The sequence below is a fragment of the Orycteropus afer genome, unplaced genomic scaffold (assembly GCF_000298275.1).
Source record: "Orycteropus afer afer isolate SDZICR_OR568_19922 unplaced genomic scaffold, OryAfe1.0 scaffold00460, whole genome shotgun sequence".
Taxonomy (NCBI): domain Eukaryota; kingdom Metazoa; phylum Chordata; class Mammalia; order Tubulidentata; family Orycteropodidae; genus Orycteropus; species Orycteropus afer.
The window spans coordinates 1,765,143-1,786,899 of NW_006922047.1; the positions used below are offsets into that span (position 1 = coordinate 1,765,143).

The 21,757-nt window shown below is 51.1% G+C and overlaps 1 protein-coding gene across 1 annotated transcript in view; it reads left to right on the plus strand.

Annotated features, from left to right (window-relative positions):
• The window catches only part of CACNA1A (calcium voltage-gated channel subunit alpha1 A), a 285,317-nt gene that overhangs the window by 240,871 nt on the left and 22,689 nt on the right, over positions 1-21,757 (plus strand). Inside the window, exons 27-35 of the mRNA XM_007954375.1 lie at positions 1,938-2,075; positions 3,656-3,857; positions 5,105-5,269; positions 9,238-9,348; positions 13,405-13,488; positions 15,932-15,937; positions 20,197-20,313; positions 20,686-20,751; positions 20,919-21,034. Coding sequence (XP_007952566.1) covers positions 1,938-2,075; positions 3,656-3,857; positions 5,105-5,269; positions 9,238-9,348; positions 13,405-13,488; positions 15,932-15,937; positions 20,197-20,313; positions 20,686-20,751; positions 20,919-21,034 — 1,005 coding nt within the window. The remainder of the gene's footprint in view (positions 1-1,937; positions 2,076-3,655; positions 3,858-5,104; positions 5,270-9,237; positions 9,349-13,404; positions 13,489-15,931; positions 15,938-20,196; positions 20,314-20,685; positions 20,752-20,918; positions 21,035-21,757) is intronic.

A 21,757-nucleotide genomic window follows, 5' to 3' on the forward strand; every position in this document is an offset into this window, starting at 1 on the left:
GTAAAAGAGCTGGTTTTGTGTGCAGGAATGATTCAATGGAATTTAGGGGCTCAATATACCCAATTTTGTGATTACCTGGACATATGTCTCCATTGCATGTCTCAGCCTCATTTCTTCCCAATTAACGCACTCACTTTAATGTCAGACTCCATTCAGGTTTAGTAATTCAATTGGTATTGTAACTCAGTCACTCTTATGGTAAGATCCTTCGTTTTTTTTTTTTTTTTTTTGGCAATATCAGCTCTGTTATTACAAGAGATAAAGTTTTTTTTAAGAGAACCAGTGGCAACTTTGAGCTATTTTAAATGCTGCATAAGCTGTGACTCTGAGCCCTGAGCTCACCTCTTTCTTTCACCACTCTATCTAGCATAAGTAGGACCAACCAACCTATATTTCCTATGCTTCCCAATAACTTCTCATTCTGCCAAAATTGTAGTAACATATCCAACATGTGATCACTTCTTATCAATACCTGACCTCTTGGTGGAGATACTTTGTGTATGAATATTGCTATGTCACTCTGGCAGTGCCCTCTTTACTACTGTAGACAGAGCCATCAGTTCTTTCAAGACTAGTCAGACTTGAGAACCAATTTAGAAAACTTATCCTTACTATTTTGTATCTGTAAAACCACTCTCAGTACCAAAAGTCTTAGGCTAGGTTCTCTAGAGAAGCAAAACCAGTGATGCATATATATAGAGAGAGTGAGAGAGAGAAACTTATCTCAAGGAAATGGCTCATACAGTTGTAGAATCTTGCAAGTCCATGGATAAGGCATCAGGTTGGAGGCTTCTCCTGACTAATGTAGCTGCAAGGGCTGATAAACTCAAGACTGGCAAAGTCAGACAGCAGGCTGCTGGCTTGCAGGCTGTGTAAGCTGATGGATCCCAAGATTGGCAAGCGATATAGCAGGCCACTGGCTCTAGGAACTGGAGGTCAGATAATGGCAAGCCAGATACAAGATCCAGAACAAGCAAAAGCCAGCAAGCTTTCTCAGACTCTCCATATATATTGGATGCAGGTCACACCCCAAAGAAACTCCCCTTACAACTTATTGGCTGACTGGACCCAGTTCATTAGACCAGTTTGTTGAAGATGATTACATTATGTCACAAAATGGAGAATAACTACATCATTACATAGCTGCCAAATGATGTCATTACGTAACTGCCAAACTACATCAGACCACTGAGAATCATGGCCTAGCCAAATTGACATATAGCCTTAGCCATCATCAAATGGAGCGTTCTCGATTTGCGAGCTGTGGATAAGGGATTGTGGTCCCAAAGTCCTGCCATTGTAGGCCCATCCTCACACATGCCCATGGGAAGTGCTGAGCCTTTAACAAACTAAGCATTAGTAAATACTGCTATTGTTGCTTGTGTAGTGTTACCATGTGGCACATGGTAGCCTGTTGTTATTTTGGTGGTCAGTTCCTTAAATTGGAAAGATTTCAGCCACTTGGCTGAGTCTGAGGCCAGCCTTTGTTTCCAGCTCTGAGAAGGGCTGTGAAGGAAAGTGGCAACTGCTTCCCTTGGCTGAAGAACCCAAAAACATGCCTTGTGTCTCTCTCCTGGGTCAAGTTAAGAACCTATACAGCCTGAGGCTCCTTCCCTGGAAGTGGGTGCTGACTCTGAGTTGGCCTGCCCACCTGATGCCCACCCAATGGATTTGTCTCCACATGACTGCACACAGTCCCTCAGAATGAGCCATAAGCTGAACCTTCCAATTGTCACCTTTGTCAGTGTGGGGATATTAATATATGTTCACGATCCCTTATTTGAAAACTTTGCAGCAGATGTGTTTCAGAATAAGAAATAGCAGAGGCCACTGCTTCCTGGGTCATGCAACGTATGTGGGCCCTTCTTCCTCCTCCTGTCCCAGAGGTAGCCAGAGGTCTCTCCCCTCTTGACTAATAGCCCTGTTCTTTGTGGCAGTGGCAAGTATCTCCTCTATGAGAAGAACGAGGTGAAAGCCCGGGACCGAGAGTGGAAGAAGTACGAGTTCCATTATGACAATGTGCTGTGGGCTCTGCTGACCCTCTTCACCGTGTCCACGGGAGAAGGCTGGCCACAGTAAGTGTCGTAACTGAAGAGCACCGTGGAAGGAGCTCAAAAGAGAGAGAGGGCAGTGCAGGAGAATTAAGGGCCTGAGAACCCAATAGAGGTCTTGGAGAGGAAGGCCTCATTCCTGGTGGGGGTCCTGTTGACCTCCGAGGGGCTGCCCACCCACGGGACAGCAGTCCCCACTGTGCTTGGGCTTATAGAGGCTAAAATCCAGCCTTTACCCAGCTCACCAAGCCCTGGGTACCCAGGCCTTTCTCCTCCCTGGATGATTTCACTTCTGATTTGGACAAAGGTGTGATATGTGCAGGCACAGACAGACATCCACATGCCACCTTCCTGTGCTGGTGAACAGCACAAACCTCCAAGGTGAGGGTGTCCCTGTGGCCTCTTCCAAGTCTGTTTGACTGGGACCATTTTCTCCCAATCAGGACCAGGGTGAGGCAGTGAGGCCAAGTTGTGCAAGGGTCAAGGCCGACCCCATCTTTATTTAAAATGTTAATGTGTTGTTCATTGTGGACTTTTTGGCATTGATTTTTATTTTCTTAAATATTGACATGAAATATTATTTACCTTGATGACTGGGTTTTTTGGGACCCTTTACTTTGTGCCCAAGGTGTGCCTCACTCTCCTCACTTGGTCTTTGCACTCCTCCCTAACATCTTGGAAACACCAGATGGAAAGCCTGATGGATTCCAGCATGTGCTCTCAGCATCCTCCTCTCCCTCCCTCTCTAAGCAAACACACCAACCGGATGTGCTTTCTACTCACCCCTTACACACACACACAGCCAGGACCCACAGACACAGGACCAGTACTACCCATAAGACACCTCTGAATATAATTTTAAAAGGTATTTCTTCCTCAACATCTGTCAGAAAATTATTGGAATATATTTAATGATTTTCTTCCAACAAGGCACTTTACATCCACCTGCCAAAAAAACTTTTGTAATGAATATACAAATCTATCAAGTCTCAGTACAAATCCTTAGACACAGAGCCCTTGAGTAGTACACAACCTGGACAACTGTCCACAGCATCTATGTACTCTCCTGTGCAACCACCATTACACCACCTCAGCAGCCACCTCCTCCTGTGCTTAGACCACCATACACCTACCGCCATTACCCCATACATTTTTCTATCTATCACTATAAACCTGGCTTCAAATCTCAAGTCGGCCACTTCTGACTAGATGATCTTGGAAGAGTCACTTGAAATGGTGGAACCTCAGTTTCCTCATGCAAATTGGAGCCAGTAATTATCTCCCTGAGAGGCTTGAGGAAAAGCTAATAAAATGTGGAACATTGTATTTGGCACATACTAGTGCCTCAGTGTGTGCCAGTTTAAGTACCTGGTGGTGTTGTCAACATTCCCCAGAGACCAAGGAGTGAGAAGACTTACATCTTCATGGAGTAACTATGGTCTTTAGAGTCAGAGAATAGTTACTGTTTTCATTTCATTTCCTCTTAATATTTTCCTCCACTCCTGTGCCCCGTCCCACTATCACCCTCTCCCCACCCTCCTCATCATCTCTCGGGTGCCTTCCTCTATCCTCCCTGCCTCCCCTCTCTCACTCGCTCCTCACAGGGTCCTCAAGCACTCAGTGGACGCCACTTTCGAGAACCAGGGCCCCAGCCCTGGGTACCGCATGGAGATGTCCATCTTCTACGTCGTCTACTTTGTGGTGTTCCCTTTCTTCTTTGTCAACATCTTCGTGGCCTTGATCATCATCACCTTCCAGGAGCAGGGGGACAAGATGATGGAGGAATACAGTCTGGAGAAAAATGAGGTGCCACTTGCCAATTTTATCCCCCACTTAAGAGCTGAGAAGTAGGTCTGGTAGTGTGGTGGTGGTTAAACACTTAGCTGCTGAGAGGTCAGCAGTTCAAACCCACCAGCTGCTCCATGGGAGAAAGATAGGGCAGTCTCCTTCCATAAAGATTACAGCCTTGGAAACCTTATGGGGCCATTGTACTCTGTCCTATAGAGTCTCTATGCATCTCCATGGCAAATGGGTTTGGTTTTAAGAGCTGACACCCTCCCCCCCATAGATGCACCCAGGAAGCAGCTTTGTGGGCCCTGGGGAGAGAACAGCCGCATCCTCCAAAAGACAGCTTTCTGCAGGCAGCCCTCCTGGAGTTTTTAGTGGTTTCCTGGATAGAAGGCCCATGTATCAGTCAGTTCAGACAAGGTTGTGCTGCAGTAATAAGCAGCCCCATCACCTCATTTGTAGACATCCACAGAGGCATTTATTTCTTGTTCATGGTGCCTGTGCACTGCAATTTGGCCGTGGCCCTTCTCCATGTCATCTCTCTGGTCCCCAGACTGGCAGAGCACCCTCAAGATGTTAATGATCTAAGAATATGGCCAACCATGTTCCAACTCTTGAGACTTGTGCCCAGAAGTGACCCACATCACCTCTGCTTACAATTCATCAACCTGAACCAATCAAACATCCATGTCTGATGTCAGTGGGATAGAGGGGTGGTAAATATTTATGAATGAAGATACAAATTCCCAGAGAGTATGAGTGTGGCCTCATCTAAGCTCAATAGAGGGCCCAGAATGCATCCTTCTTCTGCTCTACTTACCCCCAGGACTTAATAACCACCACTGCCCGCCCCCACCATCAATGAGAAGGAGAAGCAAGGCATTCTGTGAAAAAGTGAAAGCCAGGTAGCATAATGGTTAAGATCCAAAGTCAGACTTTGGTTTAAGGTTAAGTTTGCCCCACTTGGCAGTTGTGCTACCTCAGCCAAGTGGCTGAACTTCTGGGAGCCTCTGTTTTCCTCATCTGCAGAGTGGGGCTATTGATCATACCCATTTCACATGTTTGCTAAGGAGATGCAATGAGATGGGGGAAGTTTCAGCTCAAGGTTTGGCAGAGGGTGAGAAGGAAGCAGTGGTGGTGAAGAATAGACAGGGGACTCCTGGAAGCTGCTGAGGGCAGAGAGGCAGCAATTCAAGAAGATGGCCTAGACCAGGGGCTGGGAGTCCAGCCCCTGCTCTGGCTGACACACAGCCTTCCTTCTGCAGAGGGCTTGCATTGATTTTGCCATCAGTGCCAAGCCGCTGACGCGTCACATGCCCCAGAACAAACAGAGCTTCCAGTACCGTATGTGGCAGTTCGTGGTGTCCCCACCCTTCGAGTACACCATCATGGCCATGATCGCTCTTAACACCATTGTGCTAATGATGAAGGTAAGCCTCCATGCCCACCCTGCCATCCCTTGTCTCCTGCAGAGCTCAGCCTCCTCAGGCCTGCTTACTGCCCGCCTCATTCCCGCACTGCCCTCTTCCAGCACAGTGGGCCATCTGCACTTTCCTAGGCAGGACACACTCGGCCTCACCACCGAGCCTCTGCTCCAGCCATTGCTTCCACCTGATGCACAGTCCCTCCCTCTGCCTGGCTAACTCTTCCTCCAGGAAGCCTTCCCTGACCTCCCCAGACAGCACTGGGTGCTGCCTCTCCATGCATGCCATCAGTTGCCTCATGTGCCACAATTTCAGTGTCTGGTTGCATGACTGTCTACCCCACCAGGCTATGAGCTGCAGGAGGCCAGACCCATGTGGGTCACCCCTGAATTTCTGGCGTCCAGCAAGGGCCTGGCTCAGAGGGAACAAGAGGCCCTCCATAAATATTTCAGGAATGAAATGAGGAAACAGGCAAGCAAGGGCCTGGCTGCCCTCAAGGCCATGGAGCCTCTTCAGGGTGAAAAGTCATACCCTTCCACTCTGTGGTTTGGAGTCCAATGGCCAGATGCAAGCCCAGCTCTGATATGTCACTTACCATTTAACCTTGCCCTAGTGACCAGTGACTTCTTGGGGCCTCAGTTTCCATGTCAGTAAAATGGGAATAATGATCATGTGCTTAACTCCCAGATGATGGTGAGGATTCAGTGAGAAAATTCACACAAAGACCTTAGTACATTTCCCAGCACATTAAAAAAAAAAAAAATGTTGCCATCAAGTCTTTTCCAACTCATAGGCACAGCATAGTGAGTCTATAGGAGCCCTGGTGGCATGGTGGTTAGGCGTTCAGCTGCTAACTGAAAGGGCAGCACTTCCAACACACCACCTGCTCCACAGGAGAAAGATGAGGCGGTCTGCTTCCATAAAGATTGACAGCCTAGGAAACTCTGTGAGGCAGTTCTACTCTGTCCCCTGGAGATGCTGTGAGCTGGAATCCACTCTACAACAGTGGGTTTGGTTTGGGTTTTGCTTCTGTAAAGACTGACAGCCTAGGAAACCCTATGGGGCTATTCTACTCTGTCCTCTGGGGGTGCTGTGAGTCAGAATCCACTCTACAACAGTGGGTTTGGTTTGGGCTTTGTTTCTGTAAAGATTGACAGCCTAGGAAACCCTATGGGGCAATTCTTCTGTGTTTTGCAACCATCACCTCTGTCTAGTTCTAGATCCTTTCCATCACCCTATAGTAAAACCCTGTACCCACTATGCAGTCACTCCTCCTCCCCTCAACCCCTGGCAACCACTAATCCACTTTCTGTCTCTCTGGATTTACATATTCTAGACATTTTATATTTGTTTAGAGTATTTTAAACGTTTGTTGTAATTGTTAGCAGCCATCAGGTTGGTTCTAACCCTTAGCAACCCCACGTATAACAGGACGAAACGTTGCCCAGTCCTGCGGAATCCTCAGTCATTGCTGTGTTTGAGCCCATTGTTGGAGCCACTGTGTCAGTCCATCTTGTTGAGGGTGATCCTCCTGTTCATTGACCCCCTGCTGTACCAAGCATGATGCCTTTCTCCAGGGCTGATCCCTCCTGATAACAGGGCCAAAGGAAGTGAGATGAAGTCTTGCCATCCTCGCTCCTATGAAGCATTTCTGGTAGATTTGTTCATTCTTCTGGCAGTCCATAGTATATTCAGTATTCTTGGCCAAGAGTGTAATTCAAACAGATCAATTCTTCTTGAATCTTAAATTATAAACACCACAGTATTTCACCCCAAAGCACTTTAGTACATTTCTAAAAATAAGTTGTTGTTAGGCATCATCGAGTTGGCTCTGACTCATAACGACCCTGTGTCCAACAGAACAAAACACCACCCAGTTCTGCGCCATCCTCAGTCCTTGCTGTACCTGTGCCCGTCGTTGCAGCCACTGTGTCCATCCACCTCGTTGAGGGTCTTCCCCATTTTTGCTGACCCTCCACTGTACCAAGCATGATACCCTTATCCAGGGAATGGTCCCTTCTGACAACATGGCCAAAGTAGGTGGGTCAAAGTCTGGCCATTCTTATGTCCAAGGAGCATTCCGGCTGCACTTCCTCCAGGACAATTCTGTTCATTCTTTTGGCAGTCCACGGTACTTTCCAGATTTTTCTCCAACACCACAATTCAAAAGCATCAACCTTTCTTTCATCTTCTTTCTTCATTGTGCAGCTTTCCCATGCATATGAGGCTATTGAAAATACCGTGGCTTGGGTTAGGTGCACCTTAGTCTTCAAAGATAGACCTTTGCTCTTCATCACTTTAAAGAGGTCTTTTGCAGCAGATCTGCCCGGTGCAATACAACATCTGATTTCTTGACTTCCATCAGTGTTGATTGTGGATCCAAGCAATATGAAATCTTTGACAACTTCAATCTTTTCTCCATTTAGCATGATGCCGCATATTGGCCTACTTGTGAGGATTTTCATTTTCTTTTATGTTGAGTTGTCATCCATACTGCAGACTGTAGTCTTTAATCTTCATCAGTAAGTACTTCCACATACATTTTCTACAAATTCTTATCATGCCTGAGATTAGTAATAATTACCTAATATTCATATTGAAATATCCTCAGCTCCTCCCAGAATGTCTAATCAGATAGTTTTTGTTAAGCTGGATCTAATCCTGACCTCAAGCTTCTGTCTTTTAAGTCTTTGCACTCATCACACCTTTTTTTGTCAAGCTGCTGAGTTTTGGGGGAAACATCCCATGCATCTTCTAGATGCATTGTTCCTCACAGTGTACTGTAAATTCTTCCTCCATCAGCCATGTTTACATAACCCAGAAGTTAGGTCTAAAGGTTGGATTCAATCCTGATTAAATAGATTTGGCAAGAATATTTCAGAGGAGTCAGAATAGCAGTTCCTTCTGGGTGGATTATCAACTATGAAAAGATAGAAACTTTCTGGGAGTCTGCAAAAATTCTAACTCTTGATCTGGGTCTCCTGAGAGTGTACCTAGTAAAAGAAACTGGTGCACTATCATGTATCAACAAAACAGAACAATAACAAACAAACAAATTAACAGGCAAACGTCTTGATTAGACAATTTCTCCAAAGATTATGAAATGGTTGGTGGTAGCAATAGAACCTATCCAGCTTCAGGAGCGATCATGTAAATTCAGATCCCTGTGTGGTGGAGGTCAGACTACCTCCACTCTCCAACCTTTTTGCCAATTCTGACACCAGCCATCCCTCCCACGGCACCCCCTACTTCTCTTCTGGATGCAATAATCTGTTGCATTGACCACATAGAACTCACAGGCCATACTTACTGTTAAGTGGTTTATTGAGGAAGTAACAGGGTACATCTTGGCATCAGGATTAGGAAGATGTAGGCAAAGTCTAGAGCTCCCCAAAGAGGAGAACACACCCCTCCCTTCTTCAGTGCAGGACACCTCTCAGCCATGCACGCAAGTGGGCTGCTCTCTGCCATGCACACCCCCTCTCGGCCATGCAGGCCTCCTCTCAGCGCCCTCAGGACAGGCTTCTCGGCCTTTTGGCCTTCCTGCTATCGCCACCAACTCTGCAGCCGGGCCCCCTTTGGGTCTGTTGCCAGCAGTTCAGCCACAGGGCCCCTTCCAGGACTCTCACTGTCTTCAGTGTTCCATACAGCCTTTGACCCGTGTTCAAGCCCTCTTAGGAAGTTCTTTGACTTCTCCCTCCTCTCTCTGCTTCTCTCTTCTCTATTCTTTCTTTCTTCCACTTCTGTCTGCCAGCCTCTGTAGGGTTGGCTGCATATGTAACCAAACTCCTTGTCAATTTCAAGGCATGGCCCTCCCACCAGAGCCACAAACTGTCCAATCCTCTCAGCAGCAAAGCCAGGCATCCAAGCGTCACCCTTGGAAAGATAGCCAGGGAGCCGCCTGCCCACCCTGCCCCAGCCAGCTGACCCCCTGCCCGGCTGACCCTTGCCCATCCTTCCTCCTTCCTCTGTAGTTCTACGGGGCCTCACTTGCTTATGAAAATGCTCTAAGAGTATTCAACATCGTGTTCACCTCTCTCTTCTCTCTGGAATGTGTGCTGAAAGTCATGGCTTTTGGGATTCTGGTAAGTATGGCCTTGGGGCTGGAGCTGTGGGTGGGAAAGGGGGAGCCAAGAATGACACTTGAGTCCTGAGTGTGGTCTCCCCACCCAGCCCCCAACCCTAATGGTGGTTTGAGCACCATGCCCATGGCCAAGTGACACCAACGAGACCTTTGCTAAGTATCAAGTGCCAAGCACATATTTAGTTAAATTTATTCCTTACACAAACTGATGGGAGGGAGCACTTACTCATTTTAGAGATAAGGAAAGTGAGATCCAGAGAGGCTAAGTCATAGGTGTTTGAGCTATTTTAACCATAATCCCCAGTAAGAGATACATTTTACAACACAGCCTAGCCAGCTGATGTGCATTTAGGTCACCAAGACGCAATTTTTACTAAATAAGTATCTCCCCTATCACATGTCCTGTGCGCTGAGCTTATCTCTTCTAGTCCATTCCATGTCCTTGTTTAAATGCCCCAGTAACTTGATTTCATCTCCCAACAGTGCAAGGGTTGCCCATTGGCCATGACTGGCTCTGTGGACAGACTTCAGGGGCCTGTGAAATCGGATGGAAAAAAAAAAAAAAAGCATCTTTGTTTTTACCAGCTGCTGACTGAACCTGAGCGTTTCCCTCCATCCTGAGCACGGAAAGGAGCTCTGGTGGCGTAGCACCTAAGGCCTTTGACTGCCAACCAAAAAGGCTGGCGGTTCAAACCCACCAGCCACTCCTTGGAAGGCTGGGCAATCTACTTCCGTAGTGATACCGCCTCGGAAACCCAAAGAGGGGTCGCTATGAGTCAGATTCGACTCAACAGCAGTGAGTTTGGATTTGATTTGAGCAGGAAAGCATTCAATGCAGTGTTCGGTGATGACCTGGGTCACAGATAAAAATGCACTATTTCTGTACTTCATTCTAGGGGTTGTTGATACCTCAAAATGTAATGTGAGTTCATCATTGTTTTCAAATACTGGTGACTTTTAGACCTACAGTGAGAACTCGTTACTTAGCATGATAAAGAGGTACATTTGTATTACATCACCATTTTTAACATTTAGGAAAGTATTTAGCTGTAACAGGCCTCCTTGGAGTCCGGGGTGTTTTATTTTACGCTTTTACAAACCTTGCTCTGAGGCCTTCCCAGATGCCCACTGGAGAGTCACAGCCCAAAAGAAGGGGAGGAAGGCCTGCACAGGTGGGTTGTGTCAAGTGATTTGCCAGGCCCCCAGTGATGAATTGAGCTGGAATTTGTTCGAACCAGGGCATCCGGTGCCAGGACATGCCCTTGTAATCTTGGCTTAGCTGGCCTCTCCAAAGAGAACGACCTACAGTCCCTGTTCTCACCTGGGGTCTCAGGGGTCAGCCTTGGCCCCAGAAAGAATCAGATTCAAATCCTTCCTTCACCCTCTCACTATTGTAGGAAGGCCCCTTGCCTTTCCCTCGGCAGGGCTCTTGTGAGCCCTGAAAACAATGTGTGCACTGAGGACAAGGCATACAGTGAGCGCTCAAGCAGTACTAGGAGAGTTACAGTAAATCTCATCCCCCACCTTATTCCCCCAAAGCAGTGCTCCCAACCCTGCTGCCCATTAGAAGCATTTGGGAAGACTCCTTAACACTGAAAGATGCTCCAGACCCACCCCATGGTTCTGGTTTACTGGGTCACATGGGGGCCCCCAAATCCATTGGTAATGAGCACCCCCAGGGGAGTCTGAGGCCCAACCAAGGTGGCCAGGCACTGTGCCAAGCACTGGAGCAGTGTGAGCGGCCACCTAGGGAGGCCCCCTGCTGTAAGGAAGAGCCCCGGACCCAGCACTCCTGTCCTGGGGCTGCCACTTGTAGGCTGTAAGTCCAGGACAAGCCACTGAGCTTGTCTGGGCAAGAACACAGGCTTTGGGACAGCCACCCTGGGTAGGAATCTTACCTTGAGCCCTTTGGGCTTGTGACTTGAAGCAGGTCACTTGGCCTCTGCACCTGTTTCTACATCTTCAAAACAGGGAGGGGTAATAGGTGCCCCAGACTCCCAGGATAAAGGGAGGGTATGTCAGACCTGGTGGGCACTGCCTGGTAGAGATGTATTGTATGGTTATTTTATTCCAAGTTGCTCTTTCAATGATGAGGTGATTCTTCTATTGAGAGCTCGGCCCCTCTACCCCTTGGCAATCTCATGGGCCTGCACTGAGTCTCCTCCTTCAGTTCAGACAAAGCCCCAAGCTCCCCATGTGAAATTCAGGTAATAGGGAGAACTTTCTACCCCGGTGGCCTGCAGCCTGTGACCAGGCATCTATAGGGTAGATAAGATGCTTGTCTTCATTTTGATTCCCCCAGAAGCAGAGCCTAAGACTAGGATTTGAGTGTAAGATATTTATCTGGCAAGTGATCCCAGGAAGCATGGTAGGGGGGTAGGGAAGGGGTGTGGGGAAGGGAAACCAATGAGTGGTAAGTTGTTGACAAAGTTCCATTGTGGGCCACTGGGACTCAGTTCCACTGGGCACCCCAGGGGGCACGTACCTCAGAGTCATCTCACCCAGGGCGAGGGAGCAGGGGTATTGGTCCACCAATGCCCATCAGTAGACCAGGGCTGCTCTCAGGAGAGCTCGTAACTCCCTAGCAAATATGCAGCCAGAGAAAGTGTTTGGACAAAGGAACGAGGTATGTAGTAGGAATATGAGATGTGGATGGATCCAACAATTTCTTCTACAATACCAAAGTGCCAGTGGAACCTGAATTCCTCTCAGACAATGAATTAACAACAACATCCATCTATTAAGCACCTGCTGTATATCAAGCCCATGCCCATACTTTTACATCATTGCCATCTTATGCCCACCTTACAGAGGCCCAGGCATCTAAATCCAAAGGTCACATGACTTGTAGGCGCCAGAATTTGGCCCTGGAAAAGCTGTGTCCTTCTCTGTAAGGCTGAGGGGAGGAGCTGACCACAGAACAAGACCCAAGCCGTGATCTAGCCTCTGCTTTTGTGAGGATGCTGGGAAGGTTTATGTTTGGGTGACAAGAGGGGAGGGACAGTCCGTTAGAGCCAGACTCTGAGATCCAGGCAGGTGTGCCATTCGAGGTGGGCTCTGACACTGGAGTAGGTCCCCCTGAAGTGCCACACATCACTAATCTAGTGCCAGATTGAGGGGAGCAGGGGACCCTTGAGGGCCTGAGGATTGTGGCTGCCTACCACACAGTATAGACAGATTTCAGTATTTTAATGATGATACAGTTAAGCCAGCACCCAGCCTAGCTGTACCAGTCAGGACAGGTCAAGTTAAGCTGCAGTAACAAAACAGCCCCCACAGCTCAGTGGTTGAAATCAACAAAGGTTTTGTTTATGCTCAGCAGGGGTCCCCAGGCTTACAGAGCAGTGGCCATCATGAATATTGCTGGCGGCCAGGCCCAGTGTTGACGTTCTAGTGAATTCCATACTGCCCCCACCCCAGACCCCTTGGCCATCAGTAGACACCCAGCCCCCACAAGTCACTGACTGCCAAGAAACGTCTCAGCCCGTTACAGCATCTATTCTGTACCCCTTCATCACCATCCCCCTTCTTCAGAGTAGGAAATGGAGACACAGCCACACATTTGGACAGGAGCAGAGCTGGGATTTGAACCCAGGTCTGGCTCCAGAGTCCTCCCGTTAGCAACTGTGCTGTCTACACCATCCTGAATCCATGGGTTTCTGATCACAGACCCTGGACTCACTGAGGCCTGGGTTCAAATCCTGCCATCTCTCATAGGTGACTGAGGTTGAGTTACCTCATGTCAAATTGGAGATACTCTCTCCCTCTGAGAGTCTTTGTGAGGATCTCAAAAACATTGGGGTCTTTGGAAAGACAGGCTGTGGCCCAGAGACCCAAGGCAGAGTACTGGAGATCCGCGAGTTGCTGGGTCATGGGAAGTCTGGGCCTGGGAAGGGAGGCCCGGAGCAGATGACACTGGCCTGCCCAGGCAGCAGTGTTTCACCACTTGAACATCGGCGACAGTCCTGGGCTCTTCATTGTGGCCAGCACCCCTAACGGCCCTCGGGCCAGCATGGAGCCCTTTGTTGGCATCTCTGTCTTGTGGGTCCCCCTCTAGAATTATTTCCGCGATGCCTGGAACATCTTCGACTTTGTGACGGTTCTGGGCAGCATCACTGACATCCTCGTGACTGAATTTGGGGTAAGTTTCCTGCCAGCTTCTCTCTAGGCATCTCCAGACCGGGCTGGGCTAGGGGTTCCAGATCCTGACTGCGTGGCCTGGCCACAGAGGGAGTGTGGGGATGCCTGGGACCACGCGGGGCCATGGGGAGCTGTGCACCCAGCCCTGTGTCTTGGCCGTGACTACTGAATAAAGAGGGGTGGCAAGTGACAGAGAATCAAGGACCGTGGAGGGCCCCAGGCCACACCAGCCGCAGCCCCACATGGTGTTAGAGCCCAGAGGGAACCAGTTTCAAGTCAATTCTGCTTGAACTTAACCCTCATGGTTCATGGGCAGAAGGTCCCTCAGAGCATTGCCTCTCCTCAAGGCACAGGGGGATTCCCATGGACATGGGGTTCTCCAGACCTCTGACTGTAGCCCCACAGACTACATCCTCCTACCCCTTGTCTGGCAGTCTCAGCCAGAAAAGGCTAATTCCAGACCCTGTCCTTGGCCTTTTGCCAGTGATCTTAGGATTGGAGGCCCCCAGGAAGTTAGGAACAGGTGGGAGAGCCTTGCAGGGCTGCAAAAGGACAAAGAGGGTCAAAGCCAAGGGCTGAGCATGGGAGCAACCACGTCATAGTGACAATGAAAACAGTAACAGTAACTGATGAGAGCTGGGTGCCTGCTGGACTCCAGGCACGTGCCAAGCATTTTCCGTGGCTTAGCTGTTGGTCAGAGTCTCAGCACACAGAAATACATCAGACAGAGCTGAGAAAGAGACAGAGGCCAGGGCAGGAGGAGCAGGGGCTGCCTGGTGGTTAAGCCATGGACACAGAGGGACACAGGCCCTGCCAGAGCTGAGGGCCAAAGCAAGCAGAGAGCTTGGGTAAAATATGCCAGACCTTGTCTTCTCCCACCCTCTGTCTCCTGCCAGGGCCTCTCCTGTTGGTCAAACCCAATGGGAAACCCAGAGACCAAGGTGCCAGGCACCATTAAGAGCAGGGCAGAGAAAGGCAGAGAGTGGATTTGGGTAGGTAGTGGGGCCCAAGGAAGAGGGTGAGGCCCATGTTCTAGATAGGTGAGGGGCCACCTTGGCTGCCCTGGGGTCTCCCAGTCTAAGCCCCAGTAGAAGAGAATCAACATGCCCACTCTTCACCCTGGAAGGTTGATGGGGCCAGGGAGCTACACAGAGCAAGAGCCATTCTCTGGTGTGTCCCTGGTCCCCACACCACCCAGCCTGCCAGACATCTTCCACCAGAGGAGTCATGCCCACCTGAGGGCTGTCCTCACGTACCCATCCCCACCTGCCACTCTCCCCTGGTGGCACCTGGACCCTCATTCTCCTGTCGAGTTTCTAGAGAGGCTTGAAGCCATGTTCCTCTGGGACAAAAGTGTGGGAGGAAGGGGGGGGTGGACAGAGGTGGCTGAAACCTCCCATCTCCATGGCAGCCAGTGTGAGCTCCTGGGCTGGACCCCAGTGCCCTTTCTCCCGGCAGGAGGACGGTACAAAGGCCAGGAAACTGGCACCAAGAGATTGCAGTGGTCAGATAGCCCCACCCACTAGCCGCATGGCATCTTCTCATTGTGTGTAAAATGGGGACAGTCATCAGAACCAACCTCACAGGGTCTTTGAAAGACTCATATGCGCATTCGTCCACGCTGTGGGCCAGGCCTGTCCTGGGGGCAGAGCCACGGACCAAATTGAAACACCCACCCCCGTCAAGCTGACGTCCTAGTGAGGGAGACAGCAACTCCTAACATGCAACTGACCAACGCAAGTGCTTGGCACGGAGCCTGCTGGAAAATAGATACGTTGCAAACAGCTATTGCTATTATCACCATTAATGTATTCGGTTCGAGTTTGTTGGCCATCCCTGCCCCTGAATTACATATTTGGGAGAAAGATAGAGAGTGGGTATTTAATCCCAGCCCGGAGATGGGAGAGGCTTACCACCAGGCAGAGCACGCTGTTTGCCTCTTTATTGCCTCCCAGGTAAGCCCACCAGGTCTGGGGCAGGGGAGGGGAGCCAGACTGCTGGACCAGACTGGCAAGTCCCCAGGGCTGGGGAGAGAGGGCGCGTGGCAGTGACCCCAGAGCTGCCCGTGGGGCCCCTTGGGCCTCAGCTGGCGCCCCCAGTGGCCGGGGAACGTGGGGTTGCCCTGTGTGCGATGGATAATGACTGTGTTTCTTGTCTTGTCTCTTTTCATGCCTGCTCTTTAAACTGTATATTGGCACAACGCCGTCTGAAAAACTCATCCAATCAAAATGCACTATGAAACTCATTTGTCCATCCATGACGTGGTCTGTGTGTTCATACACCAATGACTATCTCCCAAACCCGCCACCCCCACTCCCCGCCCGGGAACCGAAACCCATGGGTTTTTTGGCACTGGTTACAAATCAACCTAAAAAACGCTGAACACGCCTCCCCAACTGCCCCCGCCCGCCCGCTCCCCATCCATCTTCAACATCTGCATCTAGAATCCGGTTGGTCTTACTTCTTTCTGAAGTCTAAATGCCTTACATTAACTGTGGAAGCATCTTCTCGCATCAGCATTGCATGTCCACACCCTGGGCTTTCTAGTTGAATGCCTGTTGCACTCCCTCCTCTCTGTGGTCTCTCCTGCCCCACCCCACTCCCACCCTGTTTACCCCGACACTCTGTCTGGTGGCGATTCTTAGCAGGTACTGAATGTGAGTTTTCTGTTTGGGTGGTTTGGCAGAGAAAGGTGTGGGATTTCCCTGTGCAATGCCACCAATAGGATGAGCAGTCAACCATGTTCCCACCAATCCATGACAAGCAGACCCTCCCAGCCTCCCTGGCCACTCTTGTCCCCTCTTCAGCCCCAGTGGAGCTGGAGCCTGGCCTGCACACACACACACACACACACACACATATGTACTGCGTGCATACACATCACTCTCTTACTTTCTGACACTCTCATTCTATTTTTCTTACATACTCTCTCTTTCTCTTCTGTTCTCTCTCATACACTTAAACACACACACACACACACTCTCCCTTTGTTTCTCATACACATTCTAACACACACATACATGCTCACACATGCACACACTTTCACTCACATACATGCACTCTTATACTCACAGATGCTTACTCGCACACTCGCGCGCGCACACACAGTTCCCCTCCTCTGTTACACCCACCCACCCTGCAGTCCATGCTCCCACCCAGCATACCATCTCCATCTCCCTCCTCCCCCACTTTAAATCCCACCTGACTCTGCCCTCTCCCCTGCCTGCCCAAGAACCTCTTGGAAGGATCGCCCAAGGTCACCTTTGCCATGGGAACCCCTCCCCTGCTGGCAGTAACATGCACTCATTCACCAAACATTTCATGAGCCCCCCCTTTGGTGCCACAGCTGCAGTGGTGGACAGAAAGCAGATTCATCCACGCCCCACACACACTCCTAGTCAGGTAGGAGAGACAGTCTTTGGTCAAATAAGCCCCCAAACACAGTTGAAAATATAATTATGCTGTAAACTGAAAGATGAGCAGAGTTAACGAGGTGCAGAGGGGAGAGATGGGCATTTTGGGCCAAAGCACAGCACATGCAAAGGTCCAGTGGCAGGACAGAGCAAGTTAGGGAGTGTGGGTGATACGGAGAGCACCAAGGAGGGCTGACCCAGACAAAGTGCAGAGGGCAGAAAGAGACAGGCCCCTGGGGCTCTGCTGGAATTGGGGCTCTATCCCAAGCATCAGGAGAGGCTGGGGAGAATTTGAAGCAGGAGTGGGCAAGATTGCATTTGTGATCAGACAAGATCACTGTAACTGCAAAGCAGGGAGCATCTGGCAAGTGCCTGAGCCGGAGGTGGCAGCTAGAATCGCAGTCATGTGGGTGGAACCAGATGGTAGAGGAGACAGAGGGCAGGAGAGGACTGGGCATCCCAAGAGGCCTCACCTGGACCTCACCTATCTTCTGAGAGGGAGAAGATATGCCTGGGACGTGAGGAGGCAGAGTCAGGGTGTGCTAGGAGAGGGTGTGTTGGGGGAAGAGCCCAAGTGTGTGGACGTGGAAGGTTTGGGCTCCTGTAGGACACCTCAGAGGAGCAGCCAGGTAGGCAGCTGGCTATGGGCTCTGGAGCTCAGAGGCAGGGGTCTCTGATGGGGTGGGGTCTGCAGTCCCCTCTTCTGTTCCCCCTCAGGAAGCCAGCCAGTGGCAAGATTTCTCAGGGGCATCAGAGCTGGTGGGTGGCAGGTGGGGAGTGGTTCTCATGTCCTGCTCATGGGCCTGCACTAGAACTGGGACATGCAGGGCAGAATTTGAGAAGAGCCATTCCTGCCAGGCTACAGATAGAGAGATGGAAGTTAGGAAGAGAGCAGCCGGAAGTGATGTGGGTATTTGAGGACTGGATACAGACCAGGAGGGTGGGAGGGATGGATGCGGGCAGATTAGCACCTCCCCTCAGCTCCCACCCCATCTCTCGTCTCCACCCCACCCCACCCCGTGTCTCCTTGCTCGTTGCTTGTTCCGAGAGGGCAGCTGCTCTGCACGCCTCCTCCAGCCCTGGCTTCTCCCGCATGGCGCCAGCCTCCCACCCACCCTGAGCCCCCAGGCTGCTTCCAGGGCCCGCCTGCCTTTGCATGTTCTGCCGAGTCCACATGTTATGATCCGCCCCATGGAAGGGATGGCTTGTACTTTGGGGATGGACGGGAGGGGGCGGGGATAGCTGGACCACCGGCCCCATCCCCAGGTGGAGCTAGGTGGCCAGGCAGAGCTGGGGTCAGGTCAGCAGGGCTTGCAGGGAGACTCTCAGCTGAGCCCAGGGTTGGGGGCTTCTTAGAGGCGCCTGGGACATTCCCACAGCAGTGGCTTCAGGGTAGGATCTCCCAGCCCCTTCCAGTCCAGAGGCCAGAGGACCAACAGATATGTCTCAGAGAGCATCCTAGAAATTGCCAGGAAATGGAAAGGCCTCATTGCAACCCCAGAAAGTCCTTAGCGCCAGCCCTGCCTCCACCCCCTGCAGCAGAGCTAGCTCAAGATACAGAGTGGTCCTCTGGGAAGCCCTCCAGGAACTTTCAAGGCCAGGGCACTTTTGAGACTGAAGAGGGTAACTGTAAATACTTGAATCTCACCCCTGTGCCATTTGGGATGGTGCTAGGCCAATTTAAATCTTGCCACGTGGCCTGTATCTAGGACCCCTCTGAACTCCAAAGAGCAATTTCCGATTAAGCCCACTCTTAGCAGGAGGCTCTCTGCTTCTGTCCCCTGACCTGCTAATGAAGCAGGGTTTCCCAGCCCACCTAAGGCAGGACCTCAAACTCAAATGCCCAGAAGCCAAGCAGATACTGTAAACCCAGAGAACAAGTACTACTGCAAGAGTGTTGGCCTGTTTCAAGAGGGACAGTCATGACTGAACCCCAGTTGCTGTCCTACCAGAAGCAGACCCGTGTTGTCAAAAAGCCAGCTTTGGGGTGAAATCTGATTTTTAAACATTTCTAAACAAACATTTCTAAAACAAAGTTTGTTTTTTTTAAGTGATATTCAGGCCCAAAAAATAGAGTCATTGGCCAGACTGGTCCATTTGTGGCTTCTAGCCACCCTTTACATACACCAGTGCCCCCTGGGGCCCCACCAGGCAGGCCTCTGACAGTCACTTGGCATCCTCAGTCTGGGCCCACCCTCACGCTGGCTTCCCCACCATTGTTTCAGGGTCCTGGCTTGGGCGGGAGGAGGTAGAATCAGTGGCTAGACAGGAGTTTTGTGAGCAGAGGCAGGGGCCACCCAGGGAGGTGCTGGGGGCAGGGACAGCCCCATCTCCCCACCCGAAGCACCGGCCCCTCGGTGGCCCCGGCCGCTTCCGAGCCCACCCACCCACGGGAGCTGCGTACTTCCTGCTTCCCGCAGGCCTGGTCCCGTGCTACTCCACCCAGCCCCAGAAGCTGAGAAGCCATCCCTGAGGGGGGAAAAGGGCCCCAAATGCATCTTCTCGGACTCAGCGGGCAGCGAGGACTCACCCTGCAGCCGAACAGCCCCAGCTCCCTCCCGTCCTCCCCATTCCCGCTCGCCAAGGGGGTAAGAAAAGATGCTTTTCTGCTTCTCCCAATTGGCTCGAGCCGCTGCTCCTCTTGGCCGTGGGGTGAGGTCAGGGCGGGCAGGAGCGGGTGGGCAGCTCGGCAGGGCAGGGCAGGGTGCCCGGTGAGTCTCATGACAGATGCATTTCTGGCCTGGAGCGTAACATGCCCTCGGAACACGCCCAGTCCACCAGGCCTGCGCGCTGGCTGCCCCTCCCCCGCCGTGGTGTTTGTGCATCTTACACGTGTAATGGGTTCGGCAACTTGACCCGCTTGTGTCCTATCGTCTCAGTGCATTTGGTTGTTGGGAGAAACAAAAACCATCTCGATTTTTTTCCTGATTGGATGATTCGGATATATTTTCTTTTCTTTGTTCTTTTATTATTTCTTCCCCACCCCCACCCCTACCCCCTTCCGTTTCTCCTCCTTTTTCTTTTGCCCATTGCGGGTGGGCTGGTGGGGAGGGCTTATGCTTTTGAGTTTATGCTTTTTCCTCCCTCCCACCCTCTCTCCCCATCTTCGGCCCTTTTTGATTTTTTTCTTCCACCCCATTGCATTAATAGTGCTTTCTCTCCTCTCCCTCCTTATTTGGGGTCTGGCTTGCTTTTTCCTGTTGGTTGGCTTCATGTAGGGGCCTCTGTGATTGGTGACGGGCTCTGAGCCCCTGGGGGTGGGTGGATGGTCACGCCCTCTTTCTCCATCTCCCCAGAACAACTTCATCAATCTGAGCTTCCTTCGCCTCTTCCGAGCTGCCCGGCTTATCAAACTTCTCCGTCAGGGCTACACCATCCGCATTCTTCTCTGGACCTTTGTGCAGTCCTTCAAGGTGAGCCCCTGCACCTGTCACCCACCCAGGGCTGCAAAAAAGAGTGGTGCCTCTCAGGTCTGGCTAAGTCTAGACTCCAAGGCTGCAAATGCCCCTCTCATGGTCCCTGCTTAGAATCTGTTATCTGCAGGGCTCTTGTCTAACTTCCTGCCCTTGGCATGTCCTGAGATTCCTAAGGGGAACCTCATGATGCCTTGTGCTGTGGCCTCATCCCAGAGCCACCAAAGATGCCCACCAGCCCTGGCACCACTCCAGCAACAGCATTTGGCCACCCAGTCCAGTGGGGCAGAACCTGAGCACTGGAACCAGGGAGGGAAACGGTGCCAGTGAGGGGTCCCCAGTACCCCATTTCATCGCCTCCTTTCCCTCCAGGCCCTGCCATATGTCTGTCTGTTGATTGCTATGCTTTTCTTCATCTATGCCATCATCGGAATGCAGGTCAGTACGTCAGCCCTGAGGTCCTGAGTCTCTCAGAGAGGGCGGCGCCCTGAGGCAGGGCTGGGTTGGGGGAGTCGGTTCATAGAGGCAGCCATAGGGGTTGAGCTGGGCATCTCTGGGACCCCCAGGGACATAGCCACCCCAGTCATCACCATCCACCTCCGCAGGTGTTTGGCAACATCGGCATCGACGTGGAGGATGAAGACAGTGATGAGGATGAGTTCCAAATCACTGAGCACAATAACTTCCGGACCTTCCTACAGGCCCTCATGCTTCTCTTCCGGTGAGGGAGGGGTTGCACCCTTCGGGTTCTTGTGTGCTGAGAATGGGCGTGTCCTGATGTGTTCCGGTGGCGGGTGGGGGGATACCCTCAGGTTTCTGTTCCAGCAGGGGGCGTTCCCTGATCGTCCAGTTTGTTAAAGTGTGTAATGAGCTTGCGGAGTCCCAGGAACCCTGCAAGACAGCAGCTGAAGACCCAGGGTCGTAAGCATGGGAGGCATTTTAGCGCGTTGTCTAGATGAATCCTCCGGACGATCCTGTGAGGCGGAGATTCTTGAGAACCTCATCTGATAAATGAGGAAAAACAGGCTTAGAGACTCAGGCCTGATTCTTCTGAACCCTCCCTGCACATGAGAATGCCCCCATGTGTTCATCAGAGATTTAGTGAGCACGTGCTGTGTGCCGGGCACTGCTGTGGACACTGGGATAGAGCAAAGCGGAGAGAAAGAGACAGCATTCTCTGCCATCTGAAAGCATGCATTTCCGTGGGGGAGACAGTCTGTGGGGGAAGCAAGTTATAGACGATGCTGGAGGGAGGCCAGGCGCTCTGGTGGCCTAGTGACTAAGGCATTTGACTTCTAACCAAAAGGCTGGCGGTTCAAACCCACAAGCCACTCCTCGGAAGGAAGGTTGGGCAATCTACTTCCACAGTGATACCGCCTCAGAAACCCAAGGAGGAGGGGTCGATACGAGTCAGATCCGACTCCATGGCGATGGTTGCATCGCT